A 26,996-nucleotide genomic window follows, 5' to 3' on the forward strand; every position below is an offset into this window, starting at 1 on the left:
TTTCCAGTTTAAAACTTAAATTGCATTTTTCTCACAATTCGTACATTTTTGTTTTGAAAATAATTATGTCATTGTGTTTTTCAGATAGTTTTACATATAAAAACATCTTATACATTAAGGTAATTTGAGCCAATCCCCAGATACAGTCATTTGAAGCAAAAAATAAAGAAACTTTCAGCACGTTTCTCGCTATATCTCAGTGACCAAGTAAAATGTCATAATTCTGTAAACGCCACTTTTGTAGAGATTTTTTGGACAAGTAATGTGGCATATCTAACTCAGTTTACCCCAAAATGGCGTTTGTCATAAGATAGCACAACAGCGACGATATATGTAATTTGATTCATCTGCTAAAGCAGAAATGAGAGAGAAAACAGCGATTGGATGCGTATTTTCATTACAGGGTGTTAACCCATTATATCCTAGCGTATGATATTTCATACGCAAAACTATCCATCGATAAACGCGTATTTACTGTGAAATTTCGACAACTAACTGCTTTATTATTGCACTAATGGAAATATCATACCTCATATTTCTTTTTGAAACAAGACATCTGTCGATTTTTGTCATTTTATTTATACTTTTGAACTGTGTATAGTTGGGACAAATGGCGGCTGAAAAATAGGCAATTCGTTTAATAGAATTTAATTGTTAGAATTATCATCCTATTGTGCGACAAAAGGTTACCACAGCTGTAAAAGAAGTATTGTCTATCATAAAATCCGAAGAAATGTGTGAAACAACTTAAAATTTGTTGTTTTTATTTGAGCGTACTAAAATTTTTACATGAGATGTTTCCATTTTCAAAAGCATGTTAAGTGGTGATTTTGTGTTTCCCATAATCTTTGATACACTTTTGGTGAAATCGAAGGTACCACTTCATTTGACTCACTTTGGAAAACCCTTGGGGTATAATGGGTTAATCAGTATAGATTAAAAGTATGAACCCAAATAATTTGGCGCAAGGTGATAATGGAAATCAATAAATAATTCGCAAACGAGTTTTAGTTCAATGACAATTGATTTCTGTTGAGCTAAAGTAAAGTAATAAAGATATGTTGTATAGCTATTCAAAAAAAAACCAAAAGGCTGCTGTGTCTATTTGCTCCGGTAGCATGAAAGGCTTTTTTTTCTTTCTTTGACATTCCACCCTTCCCACATTTACCACTACAAAAATCATCCAAACAGTGTCGCTATTTTGAAAATGGATTCTTGTTGATCCTGTTTATGTCTTACTGTCTGGCTCACATCCACTACACTGATGAAGGGCACCGTTGTTCCATATCGCGGGTGTCCAGAATGGTCTAACGAAGCCACCCTCTGAAAATCCTAGATCATAGATTGGTTGCCTTCCTACTACTATCAAAGTCGATCACCCACATACACGGCAAATGCACGGCAAACATTTGCATCTTTTTTCTTTATTTGGCATGTTATGATTCCTTCTAAATAATATTAATATATCTCTGTAGGCGATTTTGCCTACATTCAAACACCCCGATAGTTAAGTAAACGTAGCATCTTTAAACTTCCAAACCGCGGTCTCAAACATTAACCCACTACCCGTGCGATCATGAAACGGTTACGTCCGGAAATCTTATCTCGGTCCTAGCAGTCTGGACTAATGCCATCAGTTGAACCAATCAAAAAAGTGACGCTCATATTCATTAAACAACACCATTCCATGGTAACATGACCTGGATCTCTAGTGATATGGGGAAACGGATTCTTTTCTACCATCTGTACCATGCACTAAAAATTAAGCATCAGATTCACGGTCCATTATATAAAATCGAAATTATACACGCGAAGTTACATACACGTCACAAACACGTTAATATACAAATGCTTGAGCCTTTCGCGACTATCCACGGCACCTACACCCGCAATCTCGTAAACATGATGACATCCCGGTGATAAAGTGAATGTCGAAGCTCTTATAAATTTTCAAACGCGGTCTTAAGCGTGAACCTAAAAACTCCCGTGGTCGCACGATAATGAATCGGTCACTTCCGGATGTTTGTATCCTTGATATCAGCAGACTAGGTCCATGCATTTAATTGACCAATTAAAAGAAGAAAGCTCTCATATCCACTGGACACCACGTTACATGGCGACATGACCGACGACTCTAGTGATATGGGGTAAGGTACTCCCTGTCAGAATGTGAATTGTACGCCGAAAATTAACTAGGGACGATCCATAAATGACGTAGCATTTTTTGAGTGATGTTTAGCACCCCCCTCCCCCATCGTAGCATTTCGTCACAAACCTCTAAATACTCCCCCTGGTAATTACGTAGCTTGACGGTAATTCTCCCCCCCTTGTCCCCGCAAAATTAAAAAAAAATTAGAAACTATGTTAGTTATTCCCCTTTAAAAAAGCTACGTAGCATGACATGACCCCCTACCCCCATGTCGTCACACGTCATCACACAATACAAAACTCCCCCCTCCCCCATATAATGCTACGTCATTTATGGATGACCCCCATCAGAATGAAGGTCTGCGTGACCATCCAAGAACGCACGCGTATATAGGAATCGCCCCATGGTTACAAAATCCAGTTTTGTACATGCAAAGTCACATGAACGCGAGCACACGTAACAAACACGTTAACATACGAACGCTTAAGCCCTTCGCGATTAATAACGCACACCTACATTCGCGATCGCGCAAAGCTTATCACACCCCGGTAATAAGGAGAACGTTTTAGCACTTACGAAGTTTCAAACGCTGTCTCAAACGCGAAACTACAAACGTCCGTTTTCGCGTGCTGATGAATCGGTCACGTCCGGAAAACATTACCCTCTGTGCTAATAACTTAGGTCCACACATTCAGTAGGACCAATCAAAAAATAAAGCTCATATCCACTAGACCACACGGCGACACTTTCTTCTAGCATCTGAGCCGTACACTAAAAATAAAGTATTAGATTCACAGTCCGCGCGCGATCCAATCCAAGAACACACGCGAATATGCGAAAGGCACACGAATTCATACACGCGAAATTACATACACGTTAGCACACGCGACATACAAACGCACACGCGATCGAACACGTTAACGTACAAATGCTCGAGACCTTCGCGATGATATACGCGATCGCGAGTCCCTACGCCCACACATACCTGAACCGTACAATGAATATCATATTCAGAATCACGGCCCGCTACAATTGGCCTAAAGCAGTGTTTTATTTCGCGCCATTGCCTGTCTCGTCTGCAAATTGTAGTATGTGATTCTGACGGGGAGCCCTTCCGAAAACCTAGCTCTACAGCTCCAGTAGGACAACTCTCGAGAAAAAAATATAAATGTTCAAATAAATAAATAAGCAGTTGCTCTCACTTGTCTAACAATTTTGCTGAAAACATTATGTAAAATCACACAAAAGTCTTGAATGTGGTTTCAATTTTATTAAAAATATCATAAATTTGAGTTAGAGCCAAATTCGCGTGATCCCACAGAACTGGTATTAGGGGTAAGTCCCTAGATCAAAAAATGAGAGTTGAACCGTTTCTCCACATCGTTTTCCAGATCAAAAATTTTAGGTCGAATTTCGACATTCTCTGCTCTTAAACGTTCTCCGGAACGGTAACCGTTGTTTTGTATCTTGTATAGGGGAACATGGGGAGACTTGACCAGGTTTTCAGTTAAACCTACGTAAATGTCAAAAAACCTTTTCAATCCTTTAAAACTCATTTAAACATAATGCGCAGAAGTATTGCGCATATTCATGATTTTTTGTAGAATTTTTGGTTTACTTATTCCAAAGTTTTTTTTATTTCAATTATAGAGGTTTTAAACATAAGGTCATTCGCCTCTTCGGGTTAGAAAAATCTCTTAGGAAAAATTTCTAACCCTATGTGCGGGGTTGGGACTCGAACCCAGGTGCGCTGCGTACAAGGCAATCGATTTACCAATACGCTACGCCCTCTCCCCTATTACAAAGTTATAAAAGTTTTTCAGAGATGAGTTTTTTGGTCAAGTCTCCCCATCATGGAGGCCAAGGCCTGGGGAGACTTGACCAAGAGAATTTTGTAACATCAAAACAATAAATTAAGACATAAAACATGCTGTCTTCATATTTTTACATATTGTCGAGATCCTTAAGTACCACTAAAAAAGGTTTGCATTTCAGAAATTTTGATTTTTTGATGCATTTCCTTTTAAGGATTAACTGTACTGCTTACATTGCTTGTTCACACGTCACGAAATCAGCCATATTACTGCTAACTTTGTTTACTAGTACTAAAAAATATAGACTGATGTTTGAGGTGGGATTTTTTGTGACCTGTTTAACATTAACAATAGGTACCACAACATAGTAACTATCAGAAATTTTGAATCTTTATTCAGCTTATTTCCACTTGGTCAAGTCTCCCCATAAAATCTTGGTCAAGTCTCCCCAACATTAGTTGTTGTGTAAAATGTCGTGCAAATGTTGGTAATATCTAATACAATGTTCATATTTATGTAAAACCATTTGACCATTTCATAAGGAATAAGATGATATATGAGTATTTAAAAAGTAATTATTAGTCGTGTAGATATGTCCATACAAAGTTTGATAAAAATACATCATTTAACACAAATTTATTAAATACGGAACATTTTATATAAGGAAAGTATTTCTTATTCCAACCTTTCAAAATTACTTTAAGGGGTCGAAACAAGTACAAAAATATTTTTGGACAATTTTTAGGAATCTAATAGAACACGTCATAGCTAATAATAGAATTTTGCGCTTGGTCAAGTCTCCCCATATTCCCCTACTTACACCGTGTAGTCTAGAATACCTAGCACTGTCTAGCACCATCAATGGACGTTAGGCATAATATACGTTTGGCATAATGGACGTTAGGCATAATGGACGATTGGCATAATGGGCGATAGGTATAAATTAACATGTTGAAGTATCACTTAAATTATTTTTTTTTTGCGATTATGGCATTGGGTGGTAAGAGTATGAATGTTTGAACTTTTTTGATGTTGAAGAATTATACTGGAAACTGATCAACCTCGGTCAATATTTTGTTCTTCTGTATATACTTGAAGGAATCTTTTCTCAAATAAAAGCATATTGCGTAAATTTCTCGGCGTACAACTAATAAAGTTCACACGATTAAAATAGTTTTATCGCTTTTGTATAAAATCAATCCCAGATGTATGTACCCTTTCATGTTCATCTTTTTTATAGTGCATATAAGGTTCCAAGATTATTTTTTTTTGAAAAGGGTGGGGTCAAGAAGCATGAAAAACCTTTTTTCATAAGGATAGGTGCTTCCCTCGCATTGCTGGAAGCCACTCAAATTTTGCCTTCTGCTCAATACCATTCTGTTAGAATAATTACAATAGTCCAAGTGCGTGGAAAACGTAATTGAAGACAGTCTAAATTGATAGGTTTTATCAGTTTTTAATAATATAGCAAAACAAAAAAGATATACTAAAATTTCATTTTTCGTCATCAACTTTAACTGTCCCTGGCAGCACTTATTCATTGGAATCCAATCAGATTAATTGCAATTCGCAATGTTTATAAACAATATGAGCATGAAGGGGTTAAGGTATGAATAACGTACATTAATTTAGATTAGCTCTTATATACATGAATGGTGCAAAAGTCAAAGAAAAAAAAATATATGCCTTGAAGAACAGTTCATGAAAGAAAGAATGATGAATTTTATTATTCATTAAACTTATATACGAATAGTATAACTTCTGTATTGATTATCTCCAATATTATTCAGATCAATTATTATATTCCTAAAGCCATCAAAGATAGAATAGATAGAAAATAGATTTCTTCGCTACGGACTGTTTTAGGATAATCACTAAACCGCAACGTTCGTGAGTCTGTGGCAATACGCAAAAATAGATGAATATGACTATTGCACCAATATAAGAAGGTGTGCTTGCCGAAAACACGGTAACTAGCATAATTCCTTGAAAAAGGCGCAATACATGCCGCCGAAATGTCGGATGAAAAGTAAATGTTTCGTTTGGTAAATACTTCAAAGACTGGAAGCCAAACATAACCCCACCAACAGTCGTTAGTTTTTCTCACAATTTCAATATTTTGATACAAATGTATTAATAGCCTTTTTTATTTCGACTAATATGTAGTCACAGTTTCTTTTTAACGACCTTTAACGACCTTCAATTAGCTACAGATTAGTAAGTATGGAGAGTTATGAAAATTTAGAGCCATAGTACTCAAGTGAGAGCAAGGATGTGAAATATACAGATCGGAAAACTAGAAGTGGCTTGAAACCTTACGTACTAATCTTTTGTCTTCTACTGGCAGGAGTCGAGCTTAGGCAGCATTACTACGAATCGCTCAAGTCTACCAACATATCTCAAGGCAAAGACAGACTGTCCCTCTTTACCATGAGAACCGACGGTATTTTTGCTGTCTCTCGTTAAAAGGCATGGTACAGCAAGCATAGTTTTTTCTAAGCCGACAAAACGAGTTTAAGATTGAGAATCCTACAATAATGAAAGATTTGCGATTATATTTTTGTGAATTATGCCTATCGTTCATTATGCCTAAGGTACATTATGTCAATCGTGCATTATGCCTAACGTATTTATGCCTAACGTCGTGCACCCTAGTCGGTTAGCCCTTAAGTACTTTGAACTCTTGACTCATTGTTGCGTTGCGTTGCGTTGCGTTGCGTTGTGACGATGATTTTGGCGGATTGCACACTGACTTCATCATGTTTGACTGCTGATTATCTAATAAGAGTTGCTTAGGAAGTGGTAAGTTGTAACTAATCACTATTGTTTGCCCGGCGGGGGCAATTGGCTCCGGAAGAATTGCGGACTGTCTTCCCTAACTGCAGAACCAACCGAAAATATTTTGTGAAAAAGGCTCTGGCAGTAAAGATTTTAAACAAATATGTTCATACATGCATAATAAGACAAGGCCATTTTATTCATTTAATATTTTAATAAGAAATTTTGTTTTTTTAGGAAGGAAAAGAATAAAAGGAAAAGATTTACACGCGCTTACGGTTTCTGTGCCATTACTTCCGGCCTCAATATTCCTCCAATGTCGGTGGAGTAGCAAACGGCGTCTCCATCTGCTTGTCACGACGATTGCTCGATTTGGCGCAATATAAATCAAACCGCCCTCCAGCGGCAGCAGCTACAGCAGCAGAAATCTTTCCTCGATGTTGGTCGCAGGATCGATTGTTTCGTCGTCGACGAAAGAAACCGGTCGGGCTAGGTCCACACCCGGATTGGGCCAACTGGTCGACTTTGTAAAGCTGGGGCCACCGTGCACACAATCGAACTCTCCCAGTGCAGGGTTGTCGGTCGGTCGGCTTCTGCTTTCACGTGTCACTTTTGTCACTGGAATGATTATTTTAATTTTAATATGCACACTTTATATTTCTTAACTTTTGTTACGAAAATGAGGCCTGATCCATCGCTTCCATCCGTATTTATCTTTATTGATGTCCTGAATGTGAAAGTCGGTGCCGAATGACAGGAGAATATCCGTTGCGTAGTGGGACTCAGGGAAATGTCAAAGAGTTAGGATTATGGCGTCAAGGGGTATGGGAACATTTTATAGCAAGTTCAAATTTGATTTTAAATTCAATAATAGGGTATATTCATAGTCTTAAGTAATTTAATATAAATTTAATTCATTTGTTTTAATTCATTTGCGTTTATTTAATGGGACAAATTCTGACACCATGTTGGAATAGGAAATGTTAATATTAGTGTTTAAGCTAGTTTAATACTATAAATAATTTTATGTTTAGCTAAGGAATAGAGGATAAGATTCATCAATAGATTTATTTACATGTGTTTTTAATCCAATTGTGCACGTATATATTGGAAGCAGTTAATGTAACCGGACTCGGAGGTTACAATCCTCCCGGAGTCGGGATGAAAAAAAACAAGGTTTTTTTTAATGACTCATTGGCATGGGCCTACTTCCCCTAAAGTTTCCAATTAATTTGAAACAATGATTTTTCCGTAGCACGGAGCTCTTTTCTTCCAGATCATTATGGGATTCTTATGCGGTGAGACTCGCCATGCCGAAGCAATAATTGTTTTATAGATTAAGCAAAAAAAAAATAAGTAATAATATTTGTAATCTTTAATCTCGAAACAGATATAGAGATTGACCTTAACTATGGGCCTACTTCCCTCGGAGATACTAGTTAATTTGAAACAATGATTTTTCCCGTTAGGGAGCTCTTTTCTTCCAATTTATGTGAATCTCCAACGGTGAGACTCGCCATGCCTCAGCCTACTTTTGTGATTTTGGTCATATTTGGAAATGTGAATTAGCTATCTCAGGGTCCGTCAGAAAAAATAAGCATTTGCCATCCCCATGCTCTTCCAGAATAAAAAGTCAACAGCTGCCGCCCAGACAAAATAGGTTATGTAATTCGTAGAAGACAAGACAAAACTCTAATACCGTCTTTCTTCTATCCCGATACTGTCTAAAGCCATTCGCCAAAGACAAAAACAAATTTAATAACAATTGTTTCTCTTCCTTTCCTTCCCTTTACATACTCTCATTCATGTCTTTCACAATCATACTCTTTCTCATTCTTCCTCGATCAGTCTACCCACTAACCATTTGCATCGCTCATTCATACACTATCATTCATGCAAGCTTCCCTTCTGATTCATGATTTCCACTCACACACTTATGCACAAATATCTTAATAATTTCTAGGGCGCCCTAATTTATAAGTCAGGTTCAGTTTGTGGTTTCATGTTGCACAATCTGATAAATATATGGTACCGCTATTATCTGCTTTACCCTATTTCATTTGGAAGAAAACATAGAAAATATTCGAGGGTAAATTATACCAACTGGGTGTTTATGGGAATACTTTTGTATCACCCGTTAGGTCAACTGCTTGAGCTGTCAACGAGCTGAGATGTCAACAATCATATTTTCTTCAAAGCGTGAATCGAGGATGGTTGTTTATTTCACAGGTAAGCTGTTTAATCATGCATTAGAATTTAAGAATTATGTTTTATGTCCTTTTTTCCAGGGTATTTCTGACGGCTCTGTTTCGTGCATGCATCTTCAGCGCTCGATAATGTTGCCGCACGTTCGAAATCATTTTGGATACACTTACGGTGGTCACTCAGAAGTGCCAGCCAATGTTCCAAACTTGTGCAGTGGCTTGCTGCTTCGGCAAGTGCGGCACGTCGTTAATTATATAAATATTCGGCGATATGTTTATTTAGTTTTACCGATCTGGGACAAAATCGATGTGTTTTTAAAATATAAATAGTGTAAATGTGCGTGTTTTTATTCAACCTGGTTTTAAGTGGGCTGCTGGCCAGATCCCAAGATTTTTCCCAGCAAGATCTTCTAGTTCATAAGAACTGGTTCCTATTTTGGATAGAATTTTGCATGGAAGATATTGCTGCCCATATTTTGCGTTATAGTACTCTCCCGCGTTTGAAAGTTTCATGTTCCTTCTAAAGACTAATTGGCCGGCCGTAAATGCTTTGGCAAATTGCCGGTGCCGAAGATTATATTGTTTACGAGAAGATTCATGGGCTTTGGTCAGATTTTGGATGACCTTTTCGTAAATACTTGTGAACCTTTGTTTTCGTCTAGTTTCTCTCACTTCGTCGGCCAAAATTTGATCATGCCGGAAAAGGCGATGGTCTGAACCATCCTCCGATAATTCTTGACCGTGTGTTATGTAGTACGGTGTAAACCCTGTGGACGAGTGTATACTTGTGTTGAGTATAAGCTCAATTTCCGAGAGCTTAGTGTCCCACAAGCGTTGATCGTCTTTAACGTAGGTACGTATAGCGGCGTTTATAGTCCGGTTTACGCGCTCAACTGGGTTCGCTTGGGAATGGTACCTGGACCAATGGGTAATTCCGAAGCGATCCAGCATCGTCTTAAACTCTTTGGAGGTAAACGTACTGCCGTTGTCTGTAATGATAATTTCCGGGACAGAGTTCCGAAAGAACCACTGGTCTCGGAGCACATTACACATCAACGAGCTTTCAATTTTCCTCATGGGGTGAATCATCACCCATTTAGAAAAATAATCCGTCACCACTAGCATATGCTGGTGACCTTTGCGACTACGGGGAAGCGGACCAATGAAATCTATTGAAATGATTTGCCATGGACGGGATGCTTCCCGAATCTTTCCCATTTCTGGTATGACCGGTACGTAAGAGGGTTTCACCTCCTTACATGTTTGGCAACCTTGAACATACGCACGTATAGTTGCGGCCATTTTTGGCCAATAGTAGCGCTTCTGAATACGATTCAATGTTTTCTTAAACCCGATATGGAGAACCTTGTCATGGTTTTCTATGAGAATAGAGGGTATGGTGTCAGGTTTGGGTACTTGTTTCCATTCAAACCGACAGTCAAATGGCTCGCTTTTCGCAGTCACAAATTTTAACAATTGGCCTTCATCTATCTTGAAGTCGACGAACTGATCGGGTTGCTTTAATACCTTCTCTATTAGCTTCGAGTGCCACGACGGAGCAGGTGAATCTTGGACAATAGCAGTACTGCGTGATAGGGCGTCTGGGACAACATTGTCTTTACCCTTTCTGTGCACCACCGTCATATCGTACTGCTGCAGGTCCAAGCTCCACCTACTACAGCGGGACCCTACTTTCCACTTCGTTTTCAAAATGTGGGTTAGCGCAGATGAATCAGTGACTAAGGTAAAGTGATACCCCTCAATGTAGCATCTGAATGCATCTATGGCTAATAAGGCGGCCAAAGCCTCCTTCTCCGCAGCATGGTAATTTCTCTGCGGAGTCGAAAGCTTGTGCGAGAAATATGAAATTACTTTCTCTACTCCCTCTTGTTGCTGAGTAAGGATGCCAGCGACAGCTACGTCACTGGCATCGGTTTGAATTGTAAATTGATCGGTGAAGTTTGGGCTGCCAAGAATAGGAGTTGTTACTAACAGCTCTTTGATGGCACAGAATGCCATTTCAGCATCATCGGTCCAGCAGATTTTCTTAGTTTTTGTTTTTAATAAATCGGTAAGGGCGGACGTAACACCACTAAACTGAGGAATAAAACGCCGATAATAATTTGCCATTCCTAGGAATCTCCTAAGTTTGGTAACAGTATCTGGTCTTGCGTACTCTACGATCGGCCTGATTTTATCCGGGTTCGTACGTAGACCTTCTGTACCTAGGAGATATCCTAAGAATGGTATTTCTGACACCCCGAATTGGGATTTTTCCAAATTTATAGATAAATTTGCTTGTGTTAGGCGTCGTGCTATCTCACGGAGCAATTGCACGTGCTGCTCGAATGTCTCCGTTACCACGACTATATCGTCGAGGTAAACGAAGACATATGGCTCGAATTCTTTGCAACCGAGGACATTATTGAGGAGGAACAAGAACAAGTAGATAACGATGAGCTACTGGATACAGTTGAGGATAATTCGGATACAGAACCAAATGATCAGGCTGGAGTTAACCCACAAATAATTAAGTGGATTCGTTCTCTTCAAGTTCGCATTACATATCTTGAGAAGGAATTATCCGATCGAAGTAACCAACGACATATAGCAACTCAGACGGCAGTTAGGTATCTGGACAATGAAGAAGCCCAGCACAATAGTTCTTTGCATAACAATTTTCCCCAATTGAAACCAATCGTTAATCCCCCCTCACAAAAATCAACTTTTCACTCCGAATCAAGTCTCATTTCCTGAAAGTAAAGTCATTTTGAAACCAGCCGATTTTGGCGGCCATCTTATATCTAACCAAACACAAAACTTATCATTTCATCAGCCAGATGCGGTTTCTGCCAACCCGCGACCAAACTACCCAAACCCCTCCCCAACATATGGACCATATGGATATAATCATATTCTAAATAATCCTACAGTGCCAACATCTGGCACCACATTAAATAATGCCAACATTTGGGCAAACTTTCCAAGCTCTAGCTTTCAACAATATTCCAATCCAAACCATGCGTCGTACAATCAGGCTGGGCAAGGCACCTCTTTCCGCCATAGCTTACCCGTTTCTAAATGGGCGATGAACAAGTACGATGGGGAAGATCAAGGTTTGAAACTTAACGAGTTTCTTGAAATAGTGCAAGCATTGTCCATGGCCGAACATGTTTCTGAGACTGAGTTGTTTGAGTCGGCGGTTCACCTTTTCGCAGGGCCAGCTCTAAAATGGTACATGACAATGCGTACCACCGGCCGTTGGTTCTGCAGTTAGGGAAGACAGTCCGCAATTCTTCCGGAGCCAATTGCCCCACGTTGGGCGCCATTTGTAACTAATCACTATTGTTTGCCCGGCGGGGGCAATTGGCTCCGGAAGAATTGCGGACTGTCTTCCCTAACTGCAGAACCAACCGAAAATATTTTGTGAAAAAGGCTCTGGCAGTACAGATTTTAAACAAATATGTTCATACATGCATAATAAGACAAGGCCATTTTATTCATTTAATATTTTAATAAGAAATTTTGTTTTTTTAGGAAGGAAAAGAATAAAAGGAAAAGATTTACACGCGCTTACGGTTTCTGTGCCATTACTTCCGGCCTCAATATTCCTCCAATGTCGGTGGAGTAGCAAACGGCGTCTCCATCTGCTTGTCACGACGATTGCTCGATTTGGCGCAACATAAATCAAACCGCCCTCCAGCGGCAGCAGCTACAGCAGCAGAAATCTTTCCTCGATGTTGGTCGCAGGATCGATTGTTTCGTCGTCGACGAAAGAAACCGGTCGGGCTAGGTCCACACCCGGATTGGGCCAACTGGTCGACTTTGTAAAGCTGGGGCCACCGTGCACACAATCGAACTCTCCCAGTGCAGGGTTGTCGGTCGGTCGGCTTCTGCTTTCACGTGTCACTTTTGTCACTGGAATGATTATTTTAATTTTAATATGCACACTTTATATTTCTTAACTTTTGTTACGAAAATGAGGCCTGATCCATCGCTTCCATCCGTATTTATCTTTATTGATGTCCTGAATGTGAAAGTCGGTGCCGAATGACAGGAGAATATCCGTTGCGTAGTGGGACTCAGGGAAATGTCAAAGAGTTAGGATTATGGCGTCAAGGGGTATGGGAACATTTTATAGCAAGTTCAAATTTGATTTTAAATTCAATAATAGGGTATATTCATAGTCTTAAGTAATTTAATATAAATTTAATTCATTTGTTTTAATTCATTTGCGTTTATTTAATGGGACAAATTCTGACACCATGTTGGAATAGGAAATGTTAATATTAGTGTTTAAGCTAGTTTAATACTATAAATAATTTTATGTTTAGCTAAGGAATAGAGGATAAGATTCATCAATAGATTTATTTACATGTGTTTTTAATCCAATTGTGCACGTATATATTGGAAGCAGTTAATGTAACCGGACTCGGAGGTTACAAAGTAGGAATTCATACCAATCCGACCCATATTAAAACCTCAACAGCATGATAGCCATCATTGCCGGCCGCCCCCATCTCCATCGTTCACGGGGAAGGATAAAGGATAAGGTAGACGGGAAGTGTTGATGCTCCACCTACTTAACGGAAGGACGACGATTCATCAGACTCTTCCATAGGTGTCGCGGAGTTGGTGGTTTGGAAGGGTATCAGGTCTAGGATTCGCTCCAAGCAAACGATGCGACCTGTAAAGCATGTTTTATTAGGTAGTTGTTTAGTTAGTCTTCGAGTGCACGATCACTCGAAAAAGAGATGATCTTGTTTAGTTTTTGGTTATTTTTAAACTCTGGGCAGCCGGCTACCGAGAGTATACTATGTTCCCTAAACAAAAGCAATTTGAACTCCACACGGCCGACCGTGGGAGTATTGCCTAGAAAAGCTAATCTTATCCGCGTAATGGGCCGGATCACTATTTATTGCAACAGTATTTGGACAGAATTCGCTACTTCTTCTCTACGATATATTTATTGGCTTGAAAACTACCGAGTGATAACACATTATACAGGCAAAAATAGCGAGAGATGTTATAAATCAAGGAAAGTATTTCTTATTTTCCATATCGGATTGTTTGTGGAATACAAGTATACGAGCGATAATACCGAACACTGAAGGGGAATATAAAGGATTGTTAACCTGATGCACGGGCTTGTTAGCAATAACGGAGCTTTAAATTAGGTTCATAAAAACAGACGCGGCGAATTTTCAATACGTATTGACCCGTGTTCATAGATACTAGTCAGATTAGTCGTATTGGGGCTAATTTCCGATCAACTATTCATTTTTACGGCAATGTTTTCTCGACTAGATCTGTTCGCACCCTCTCATTCTGTTCGCACCCTCTCATTCTGCGGTCTAAGGACCAAATGTCATCAATAGACTTAGACTCGCGTGGAGGCATGAGATAGGAAACTTGTAAGAATTTTGCTATCCCACCGTTTGACTACCAGAATGGATGGGAGAACAGTAATACTAGCAAATACCGACTACCATAAGAGCGGTGCAAATTTGAACGAGTGACGTAGAGTACTGCACTGAAAAAAGGACCAGGAGTGCGATTTTACGAAGTTTTAGCTTCCGATGGCCCTACATTTTCTGACAAAGTGAAGTTCTTGAATGTTGAGATTTTTATTACTGTTTAGAAAAGCAAAAGTATCATAAAGCTAGTGTCAGGCCTTCATGAGACCTCAAGGAGTCACTTTTGGAGGTATTCGTAAATGTAGATTTGTCGGTAGACGGTTCCAAATATAATAGAAAAATACCTAATTTAACACAACTACAGATCACTTGCAACATAAAAAGCTTTTTGTGAAATTCGACAGCTCCATCTTAGGCCAATTCAATAAATTTCCTACATGAAAGTTTCCATTTTTTAAAAACGGTTTTTAAACCAAAGCTTTGGAAGTTAAACCTTGGCGTGGAAGTGCCGGTATATTAATATATTCTGTTACTTAGTGTAGAATTAGATTTCGTCATTTACGGCTAATATACAACCGCCAGAAGAAACTTAAAACGTTGGTACACAATCAAGAAAGGCGAATCAGAAAAGGTGAGTATATGTCAGTGATTCACTAAATACAGACTGGAAAGAGGGTAATATGGAAAATCTTAAGGTCCGTCCAGATTAAGTCTTCGGTACGGAGCAAAACGTCGGCCTAGGAACTCCTAGCATGTTGTTAGTCGCCTCTTACGATATGGGAGCAGTTCCCAGAGGTTCTATTCTTGGTTGAAATAGTGCAAAAAGATTTCAGCCCGCCGGACACCACACGGCTTTACTTTGAACTCTTGACTCATTGTTGTAACTAAAGTAAATTGTTATTCGTAAATAAATAAAAATCAAATTCACAATTAATGATTCGGCGTTATACTATAGTCCTTTTATAAATGGGAACAAATTTGTTGGATTTTTAGTTTTTGCTTCTACTAAGAACTTTTCAAACTTTCATCAGTTTTAGTGACTATCTGATGTCATCAGAATTAATCACGGTGTATTTATTAGAACAGCTTTATGCAAAAAAAAATTAGCATCTCTGAAACTTCGGAATATGAAAGAATGGGCTTTCCTCTTTCATTTGATACTAAGATCAAAATAAGCCGTCGGGGGGTCCAGAGCAACTTTTTTTTAAGTTTTTCTCGTAACAATATTTGTTTTACTACTGGAGCTAGTTCATATTTCTGTCCCTAGATAGTGCTTTAGACATTCAAACAACACTAAAAGTGAGAATTTGGTAGAAATAATTTAATTGTCTACAAGTTTGTTGACAACTAAAAATTGATCTGAAATCACCCGGAAAAATTGTTTATCAGGAATCAGAATATATTGGCTTAAGTGGCACGTTCCCCGTATGCAGTTGGAGATTTGTGCCTTGCCATGTGCTTTCATCATTTCCTGAGCGGAAGGAAAGGACAAGGAGGTGTGGGGAAGTAGAATTGGAAGGGCGAAAAAAAAACAGCACAAAAGAAAAATAAACAACAGGTAAGTTAAACTCACAAGTAGTTCAACTTGCCTGCGAATAAGCCTAAAGCTATTTACCGCATTGGATAAGAAACTTTAGTATGTCTCTGAGTTTCAGTCGTCCAAACATGGTTTCGTCTATATAAGGACGGCTGAAGACTCGAAATCGCAATTGCGCTACCGCTGGACAGTTGCATATCAGATGATATGAGGTTCCGTAGTCGGATTCACAAAGATCACATGAAAAAGACTCAGCGCGCTGAATAGTTGCCATGTGATAATTGAGTTTGCATTGGTCGGTTAAAGCGCTGGTCAGCATGCCGCAGTGGAGCTTCGAAAAATGTAGCAGATTTTTCAAAACCACTGGGCATGGTTGTTCTAGAATCGCCTTTGTTTGGCGACACGTTTGTAGATTTCTCCAATAATTGCGGTGCTCGGACGAAGCCCAGGACCGTATTTTTTCCCTTATCCAACTTGTCGAAATTGGCAGCGCGGGCTCAGGACCAACGAAGTCAATCGCTGAACCTGCCCTGGCCAATTCGTCAGCCCATTCATTTCCAGTAATACCGCAATGTCCGGGCACCCAGACAAGGTAGATAGTGTTGACAATGGTTAGTTCTTCGATTTGGGTTCGGCACGCGATCGCTAGCTTGGACCGGGATTTGTCTGAGCTAAGGGCCTTGATTGCAGCCTGACTATCGGAGCAGAAGTTTATAACTCTGCCAGATAAACTCAGTTGAAGGGTCGATTGTACCCCGCACATAATCGCAAAGATTTCTGCATGGATACAATACAGTATCTACCTAGTGAGTGAGATTGTTCCAATCTCATTTCACGACAGTAGACACCAGCACCAGCACGTCCCTCCATCAGAGAACCGTCAGTGTAACAGACCACTTGCGTGTGCTGTTGTCTTTCCTTATAGCCCGACAACCATTCCGCTCGTGAAGGAATCTTCACATGGAATGTCCTGTACGGAAAACTACATGTGAGTGTAGTATCGCTGGGAGCAAGAATATCTTCACCCCATGTAACCATTTGTGACCACAATCGTGTATGACTAGTAGCAAGATCAACATGATTACTGTTCCAAAGCCCAGTAACCTGCAGTCTGTATGCACATGATAATGCTTCTTGTTTGAGGTGTATGTTTGATGGTTTGATATACAGAAGTGCCTCAGGAGCAGCAGTCGGAGTCGTGGTGCTTTCACCAGTCAACGCCATGAGCGCCATTCTTTGCAGATGGTTTAGCTTTGACTGGACTGTCACCACCTCTCCCCTCTGCCTCCGCACAGGGCATCCGTATGACAGTATTGGACGTACAATTGTCGTGTGAATCCAATAGATGTATGTAGGTTTGAGACCCCAGGTCTTTCCAAAAGTTCGTCTGCACTGCTCGGAGGCCATGCACGCTTTCTTGACTCTGAACTCAATGTGAGCAGACCAATTCAGTTTGGAATCCAATATGACTCCAACGTATTTGGCTTGATCTGCACACAGTAGCTCAGAATCAAAGAACTGCAAGGGACGAACCCCGGTTGTTATTCGCTTCTTCGTGAAAAGAACCATTGAAATTTTGCTTGGGTTAACTAATAGTTTAACTTGTCGACACCACTGTTCGACAGCTCTTAATGCCTGTTGCATTAAGTCAAAGATTGTTCCGATGCAAAATCCAGTAGTGCCGTTAGTATTTGGTAATCGTCAGCGAACCCGTAGGTTGGAAATCCAAGCTCATTGAGTTTCTTCAACAAGCCGTCAGCTACCAAGTTCCATAACAAAGGTGACAGAACGCCGCCCTGAGGACAACCGCAAATACTCAACTTCCGTATCTCAGCCTGTCGCAGTGACGTTCCAAAGCTTTCAGAAGGAAAGAGCTTAAGCTGTTAGGCCTAAAACTCATGGCTTCTTCATAGCTTGAGCGCCCCCCTTTTGGAATAAATCTAACAGTTACAGTTTGTTGACAACTAAAAATTGATCTGAAAATACCCGGAAAAGTTGTTCAAGATTTATATCTAAGATAGTTTCACACGAGTCCTAGTGGTTTGGAAATAAATTGTCTGGCACTTATTTCATTATCAAAAAAATAATTGGGTTTAGTGGCATAAAAATATTTTACGGGATTCATTACAAGTTCTTCGTTGACATTTCTAATTGACCTTCTGAAAATTGGGATGTCAAACATCCTAATTTTCAGAAACAGAAAACTATTTGTGCTTTTGGTTCAAGTTTGTAATCTTTACCGACAGGTTCGAAGGAACTACCATTCATCGGAAGGTATTGCTTGGTTATAAGGGTTTGCTTACATTTATGTTTTAGAAAGGACCATACGTCGCATAATTTAGGTTATGATCGTTTAAGTCAGCTATTATAATTCCGTTCAAGACGAAATGTTGGGACACACCGTTTCTAATTGAACGCAAACCACAGCAGTAACTGTCCAAATTAGTGGTTAGTGTGAAACGATTTATTCAAAGTTTCTCCGCAAAGTATATTGTGGCAGTTGCATTTTACGGCCATTTCCTATCAATTATGCGAGAAATCGTTACTAAATTGATCCTAGATTATGCGAAATGTATTATTTTTGAAAACAAAATATGACTTGAGAACAAGAAAAGCCTTATATACATAGAAGTCCTCGAATATATCCCAAAAAAAAAAATATCTTGCGTTGCGTTGCGTTGCGTAAGCATGATATACTTCGTAGATTGCAGACTGATGACTCTCATTTCCAGCCAGACTACTTGAGGAGTCCAAATAGTACGTACTTATTCTTAGCTCAGTATAATTGACTGATGAGTTAATGGACTAAAAGTAAACCATTGTATATGACCATAAAACATTTGTTTTTTGTGTTGAATTGATTGCCGCAAATTGGTAATTAGATTTGAATTGATCTTGCGAATTGTCAATTCTCCACCCTCATACATAATTCAAAAGTCATTCACTCAGACAAGACCATGCGTATTTCCCACACGCATTAAAGACCCAGTGGATTTGTTTCCTAGTTGATCAAATAAACACTAAACAAACAAATAAATTAGTTTGCTCAGCCTAAAGAAATGTCAGCTCGATTGACATCAACCGGCGGATACGTGTTCCCTAACAATGCCATCAAATGAAAGTACATTTAAAATTAAATACGACAAAATATTTGCAATTTAGAATATAACGAAATCAAGATTGCTTAATTATTTGCATTTAAAAAAGATCGGAAAAAAATAGTTGCATAACTAAGGTGGTTCATTTTCAAAGATAGCACTGCTGTTGAATCATTTTATAAAAATTGGTGATAAGGGACGCGGACGAAAATAGCTGACCACCGCCTATATCCCAAAAAATATCTTGATCCAAAAACTCAATGTTTTATGTTCACTGTTTGTCACATAAAGCTAATTTTGAAAATGGATATTCTTTCACCTTGCACTACGATGAACTTAAAATGGTGTCATTGTGTTGGATTTTAAAAAATGCCCTAATGTTAAATTGGCTTCCGTAGAATTATTTGGTATTTTCCAAACCAAAATTTCACTCTGGAGAGATTTAATAATTTCATATAAATAGGACAGGATTGAATTATCCAATTGGAAAGTAGCAAAACGATTCAAACATATAACATACACATGACAAAGCGTCGATTCTATTGTTAGTTTTTTAAATATCTAGCACGGCTGCCCACGGCTGTAATTATATGAAATATTTTTAAAGCATTCGTTGGTTCCTTACCAGCAAGTTTAGGCTACGAAGCAACTGCTGATGCAGGTTTCATGTTTTTATTGCCGAAGCGTGCAGTTCTTTCTAGCACTGGAGTTGCTTTCTTCGCACATTCCAATAATTCACAGTCATTGCATGACGATGCTACACGGCTGTTACCGCACCGCACCGGCAGATCTAATGGAAGCTACCCAATTTAGAAAACGATCCCATTCAACGAAAAGCTAATCGCCATCAGCGCATATCAATTACAATCACTACTGAATTATTCCAACCGATTCATCCATTAGCCCGGCCGGCCTGGCACACCGATCAAACAGAGTGGAAAAAGCCTTTCACTCCCGCGCGGAAACTGCGTCACCCGTGGCCGCACTGCTGGCTTGCGGAAGGTGCGTTGCCGGTAGTTGAATTAATTTCTGCCACAATCGACGATGACGACTGGCTGTGATCCATAAAATTTGCGCACGGTTTTAATGGATGCCGTACGCGGTGGCGGGAGGCGGAGGGAAGTTGAAGAAAATAGCAAATCTGATCGATTAGGGCTTGATTTACATTTGCGTCGCGGCTAAATTGTAATCGCAATCATTGAAGTGGTTTGAAAGGCGAACAGATAGAAGTCAAAACACGATCTGCATCTGTGGCCTATTAGCTAATGGTTACGGTTACGCTGTTTGTCCTCGATTGCCACCATCTGCCGCTCGATAAAAAAAATAATGTGAAATAAAACGAATGCCAACCTGCGGGACAGGATGAGATTGGGACCATTTGATCGATTGCCATGCTTTCCATCCATCTACATCTATCATACTGTTTGAATTGGGCTAGGCGGAATTCGAAGGGTCCGATGAAAACCATATTTTGTTCAGTCAGGAGATAATCTAACAAAGAAATTTTCATATATTTTTTGAGATTCGAATCGTCGATAAAATTCATTTCATTAACTTAATGCGTAATTTTTCCTTCCTTTACTTCCAGGCGAAGGCTGCGTGGAGAAACCGTTGGCCACGCTGTGGCGAAACTACACCCAAAACAGTAAACCGGACGTAATGATGAAGCTGTGTCTGTGTCCTTCGGGGCTGAAAGCTACCACCAGGCAGCACGGTCTCACCGAGTACTGGTCCCACCGGATAACCTACTGCTGTGCGCCAAAGAACTACCCACGAGTCTTCTGCTGGATCTATCGGCACGAGGGTCGAAAGCTGAAGCACGAGTTCCGCTGCCATGCGGTCATCTGTTCCAAAGAGTCGGTCGCGCAGGAGATTAGCACCGTGCTGAAGGTAATTCCTTTTTTGTAAATTATCGCTTCTATTCGTGATTTTCTGTAAATCGACCGTTGACAGTAAAAATTTGCATGTACAATCAGACGAGACAAGTGTCGAGTTGACGTCCTTGATGAAACTTTGAATTCGCAGATTGAATTACAATCAAATGGATACAAAGCTCTCGATTCATATCTGAATTTCTAATTAAATCGGCATAATTTGTAGTTTTCGAGACAGCATTCAATAAATTAATAATGTGCTCGCTTCGTTGCTAGTTAGCAATCCCACTAAGATTGATTCAATCTTGTTAAAAATCGTAGTCGAGCATCTTCGATTCAGCCGAAACTTTTCACGTTTTACCATAGGACACAATCCGCCAGCTCTGTCATAGCTGTTGAATCAATCTCGAATCAGTTCGTGATTGGATAAAATAGATATCAAAAGTTGTTGGGGATACTACAGGACTGCCTGAAAGTGTTTTCAGGATTGTCAGATATCGTGATTTGATTTATAACAACGACTGTTCACTACATGAATTTTTATTGGAGGAAGTCTCTCTGATCTCTTCAGGTTCTGAAACTCCTTTACCAAAGGTTCCCTTTCGATTTTCGCGAGAACTGGGCAGTCGCTTAGCAGTTGTCTGGATGTTTCTTTCGCTCGATGGTATTTCCTGCAGGCACTTTCTTGTGTCTTTCCCAACTCGACCAAATGAGCTCTGAGAGAACGATGGTCTGTCAGTCAGTGATTTACTTTAGTTTGGTTTTACATAAAGCGGAAAATTATATAGGGTTCCTCTTTTAATATTGAATCTAGACCATTTTGATTGAGAACGGTGTTGGCACACTACCAGTTTTCGACCATCCACACAACATGGCAATTTCATGTATGGCAGTAGGAAAGCTAAGGACCATTCATAAATTACGTAACGCAAAAATTGCCCAAAATCGACTCCCCCTCCCCCCTTTGTAACAAATTGTCACAAATTTCTCCATCCCCCTCCTCTATCACGTAACAAATTCCTTGAAAAACATTTTTTCTTCGGTGAAAACATGTTACATAACGATCTAGCTTACTCCCCCTCTCCCCTATGTCACAACATGTCGCAACTTGTCGTACTCCCCCCCCCCCTAAAAGCGTTACGTAATTTATGAATGGTCCCCTAGCTGTGGTTCAAAAATTACTTCTCTTCCCCTGCGAGGACAATCTTTGGCGACAAAATTCAGACTTTCTAATTAGCTGAGCCCTTCGGCTCCTTTGCGCTATCATCAGGAATCAGTAGCGTCTGGCTCAAATGGTACGTTCCGCATGTTTATCGGAGATTTGTGCCTTACCAAGAATCGTCTTTTCACCATTTCCTGATGGGAAAGATTTTAAGCAGCGAGCGGATATATCAGGGGATGCTGTCATTCAAATACGGCTAAAACTATAGCTCTTTGCCACACTGGGTTAGGAACAATAGCATTTCCTTCAGTTTCAGCTCACTGTACATAGGTTCATCTATGTATGGAGAACCAAAAATCCAATTACTACAGGGAAGTTGCATATCAAATGATATGATGCTCCGTAATCGGCTTCACAAAGATCATATGAATAATACTCAGCGCGCTGAATAGTGGCCTTGTGATAATTGAGTTGCAGTGTCTAGTCAGTGCCCTGACTAGAATACTGCAGTTGTGCTTGGAAAAATGCAACAAATTCATTAACATTTTCCTACTCACATCCGGCAGAAAAGTCTTTGTTTGAACGCAAGTTTGCAAGCTACGCCAATGGTTGGCATGTTCGGATGCAGTCCAAGAGCGAATCTCGTGCTTTATCCAAGTTATCGACAGTGGTAGAACTGGTTCTGGACCAACGAAGTCAGTTGCAGTGACAGCTCTAGCCAATTCGTCCGCTTATTCGATTCCAGTAATACCGGAATGACCGGGTACCCATAGAAGGTAGATAGCATTTAAAATGCAAAGTTCTTAGATTTGAGACATAATCGCAATAATTTCGATCTCGAATCTGCTGAACTAAGTGCTTTCAGGTCAGCCTGGCGGTCAGAGCAAAAATAGATTCTTTCACCGCAAATTCCCTGTTGAAGTGCTGATTGTACGCCACACAGAATCACAAAGATTTCTGCTTGGAATACGGTACAGTATCTACCAAGCGAATGACATTGGTTTAATCTCATTTCATGACAATAGACACCGGCACCGGCTCAGCCCTCCAACAAAGAACCGTCAGTATAACAAACTACGTATTCTTCAAGTTGTCGCTCCATCCAACCAGAAAGCCATTTCTCGCGAAGAGGAATTCTTACATTGAAAGTTCTAAATGGAAAACTACATGTGAGTGTAAGGTAACTGGGAGCTAGTATACTCATCCCAAGTAACCATTTGGGGCCACTTTCTTGAGTGTTTAGGTGCACGATCTATTGGGTTGCTGTTCCAAAGCCCAGTAACTTTAAGACGGTATGCACAAGAAAGTGCTTTTTGTTTCAGAAACACATGCAGTGGTTTTATATTCACGAGTGCTTCTAGAGCAGCAGTAGGTGTTGTCGAGAACGCACCATCGCCATCAAGACCAGCCTCTGAAGATGGTTTAACTCTGATTGGATTGTCATGACTTCCCTTCTGCCACCAAACAAGGCACCCGTATGCCAGTATTGGTCTAACAATTGTTGTGTAGATCCACTGAATGTACTTGGGCTTGGGAGCTGTCCAATTAAGTTTTGAGTCAAGAATTACCATAACGTACTTAACTTGATCTGCGATAATAATGTCAGAGTCAAAGAACTGCAATGGACGAGCTCCGGTTGTAATCCTTCGTTGCGTGAAAAGCACCATTGAAGTTTTATTTGGATTAACTGATAGTCCAACCTGAAAACACCATTGCTCAACAATACATGAGGCTTGTTGCATCAAATCAAAAAGTGTGTTAATGCAAATACCGGTGATCATTATGTGATAATCATCGGCGAAACCATACGTCGGAAACCTAAGCGCATTAAGTTTCCTCAACAAGCCATCGGCGACAAGGTTCCGTAGAAGTGGTGACAGCACACCACCTTGAGGACATCCGCAGACACTCAGTTTCCTTATCTCTATTTGTCTTAACGATGAGCACAGATGTCGGTTGCTAAGCATTGCGTGTATCCAGTTCGTGATATATGAAGGTACTCCATGATCTCGTACTGCTTCCAAAATGGATTCGAAAGATACGTTGTCAAAAGCACCTTCAATATCGAGAAAATCTTCTAAACTTGATTGCTTTTGTGAAAAAGCTTTTTCAACGTTGTAGACAATATTGTGTAATAGGGTGTTGGTAGACTTTCCCCGCTGATATGTATGTTGCATTACATGCAGCGGGTGCTCGCCCAAGCTAACATTCCGAATGTAGTGGTCAACTAAACGTTTACTGATTTCAGAAGGAAGGAGATCAGACTGATCGGTCTAAAGCTCTTTGTCTCCTCATAAGTGAGGCGGCCTTTGGGAATGAATTTTACAGTTATTTCCCGCCACGTTGAAGGAATGTAACCTGTTGCAAGACTATAAGTAAGAACATTTTTCAAAAATCTTGAATTGCTCAAATCCTCTTTGAAGTAGAACTGGAATGATTCCATCTTTTCCTGGAAACTTTTCCGGAGCAAAACTTTCAATCGCCAATTTGATCGATTCGGTTGTCATAATTCTACGAACAAATACCCAAGAATCAGAACTACCTGTAAAGAACACAAGGGCAGTCGTTAGTGATGGCTCCGTACAGCCTGGAATATGTGTGTCAATAAGACAGTTGAGTACTACGTCTTCGTCAGACGAGTATTCACCATTAGCAGTTCTAATTAAACTGACATGAAAATTTTTCGATTTCGAAAGTAACCTATTTAATTTACTAGTCTCGTTGAGACTTGAGACATTTGTGCAGAGGCTTTTCCAACCACTTCGCTCAGAGGATCGAAGGGCATTTCTGTATGCTTTGCGAGCCAACTTAAATGCCTCCGACCCGTCCCTGCGTTTGCGATTCCAAGCTCTTCTACATAACTTTTTCAGTCGAACAAGTTCGGTATCCCACCAAGGCACGCAAACCTCGAAGCGCTCAAGCCTCTTGGTATGCTGCTACTATAAATGAGCTTGTTTTATCCACGACCTCATCCAAGTCACTTGGAGATTCAATCGTCGGAAGATACCCATGAAATCAAGTCGCCAAGCCCTCTTCGTAGAGGTCCCAGTTTGTTGAGTTGGGATTACGATATGTGACGATATCTAGTGAGACGTTTAAATGATCAAAGACGATGTACTTATGATCAGATAACGACGGTTCGAGCTCGTTTGTTACGAGCCAGTTTGCCAGCTCATGCGTTATACCGTCAGAGCAGAGAGTTACATCTAACACGTCCTTTCTGCCAGCTCGTGCAAATGTTGGGCGGTTTCCTGCATTAAGAATGTGCAGATTTGTACTACTTAAGTATTCCATTAATTCGGTGCCTCTCAGATTGACATCTGAGCTGCCCCAAATTTTGTGGTGTGCATTTGCATCACTGCCGATTATGAGGGGAAACCACATTTCTGCCACGGTATGATGCAACCCTTTTGAAATCATCAGAAGGTGATGGTTGCTGTACGTTTATGCTGAAGATTTATTTGTGCTACTCTAACCACATTCGATTACAGCACTACACATTTCAATATCAGCATTTGTTGTACAGCAACTAGAAGATACCAAACACGTTGGATTATAATCGCCTATAGCGAATACCGAAATGGGTGTTAGGGCCATGATCATCATTTGAATCCCACTAAAGTTCGAACACGAAATTATTGCGACACCGAAAATGTCATGCCAATTTTCTTATAATGTTTAAAATCAAACCAAAATTTTAGGGTAGTTTTATACATATATTTACTTCAAAAATCAAAAGAAAAGTTAATCGATGGAGCCTTAAGTGTAAAATTGAACGCATTTTCGCTTGATGCCCTCCATCAAAGTCTTTACAGTGTCATCCGGTACCAGTTTCTCAGTTTTTTCCATTTTCTTAACATGTCCTTCTCGTCTTTGACTGTCTTCTTGCTCTTCCGAAGTTCCCGCTTCATCATTGCCCAGTACTGCTCCACCGGGCGCAGCTTCGGACAGTTTGGCGGATTCATGTAATTTGGAGAAAAATGGACAGAATTGGCCTCATACCACTCCAGGACACTTCTAGAATAGTGGCATGATGCCAAATCTGGCCAAAATAGCGGAGCTTCGTCGTGCTGCTGCAAGAACGGCAAAAGGCGCTTCTCGAGGCACTCAGATTTGTAGATCTCGCCATTTATTGTGCCCTTTGTCACGAAAGGCTCACTCCTCAGTCCGCAAGAGCAGATGGCCTGCCAAATGAGATATTTGGAGGCGAACTTCGACATTTTCTTCTTCTTAAATTTGTCATCCACATAGAACTTGCTCTTGCCGGTGAAAAACTCCAAGCCCGGAATTTGCTTAAAATCGGCTTTTATATACGTTTCGTCGTCCATCACACAGCAGCCATATTTTGTCAGCATCTTCTCGTAGAACTTCCGTGCCCGAGTTTTAGCCGTCGATTGTTGCCGCTCATCGCGGTTTGGGAAGTTCTGTGCCTTCTATGTATGTAGTCCAGCTCTCTTCTTTGCATTCTGGACGTAGCTCTGCGACATGTTGATCTTTTTAGCCAAATCACGGCTTGAAACGTTGGGATTTGCTTTAATCATCCGCTTCACCTTTCGCCAGTCCCGGTTTTCTTCCAGCTCCTTTGCTGTGGTCCAACGTCAACCGCTCCTGGAACCGCTTCAACACTCTGGAGCAGTGAAGACAAATCTCATCAGATTGAACGTTCATTAATGCATTTTTAACGATCGGAGTCACCCTTTTCCAACACCTTCAAAAAATCTTCGATTATATAGGTTCCTTAGTAACCGCGATGTTGTTGAAAATTATAACAGCGAAAAAAATCCTGTTCGTTGCACAGATTCGATAATTTGACACTATTAATGATGTAACTGATTCGTTTCGTCTTAAAGACTACTATGATTCACTCAATGTTGAACCCTGTAGCAGATGAAAATTGAATCAAAAAAATAATCTCAGCATCATCAGACTCGACTGAGACATTCAGACAGCAGGATGAAGTCAT

General features: G+C 40.1%; 1 protein-coding gene and 2 long non-coding RNA genes across 3 annotated transcripts in view; 2 read left to right on the top strand and 1 right to left on the bottom strand.

The window, feature by feature from the left end:
• LOC131684390 (uncharacterized) overlaps positions 1–26,996 on the top strand; it is a 150,843-nt gene that overhangs the window by 114,992 nt on the left and 8,855 nt on the right. Inside the window, exon 2 of the mRNA XM_058967236.1 lies at positions 20,586–20,887. Coding sequence (XP_058823219.1) covers positions 20,586–20,887 — 302 coding nt within the window. The remainder of the gene's footprint in view (positions 1–20,585; positions 20,888–26,996) is intronic.
• LOC131684391 (uncharacterized) lies at positions 7,140–13,375 on the bottom strand. The gene is made up of 4 exons (XR_009304648.1): positions 12,921–13,375; positions 12,523–12,863; positions 7,417–7,698; positions 7,140–7,359 (listed from the first exon to the last, which is right to left on the bottom strand). It is a non-coding gene; the product is annotated as an uncharacterized LOC131684391 (long non-coding RNA).
• On the top strand, positions 8,837–9,285 carry LOC131684392 (uncharacterized). The gene is made up of 2 exons (XR_009304649.1): positions 8,837–8,970; positions 9,030–9,285. It is a non-coding gene; the product is annotated as an uncharacterized LOC131684392 (long non-coding RNA).

Source organism: Topomyia yanbarensis, chromosome 2 (genome assembly GCF_030247195.1).
Source record: "Topomyia yanbarensis strain Yona2022 chromosome 2, ASM3024719v1, whole genome shotgun sequence".
Classification (NCBI taxonomy): Eukaryota; Metazoa; Arthropoda; class Insecta; order Diptera; family Culicidae; genus Topomyia; species Topomyia yanbarensis.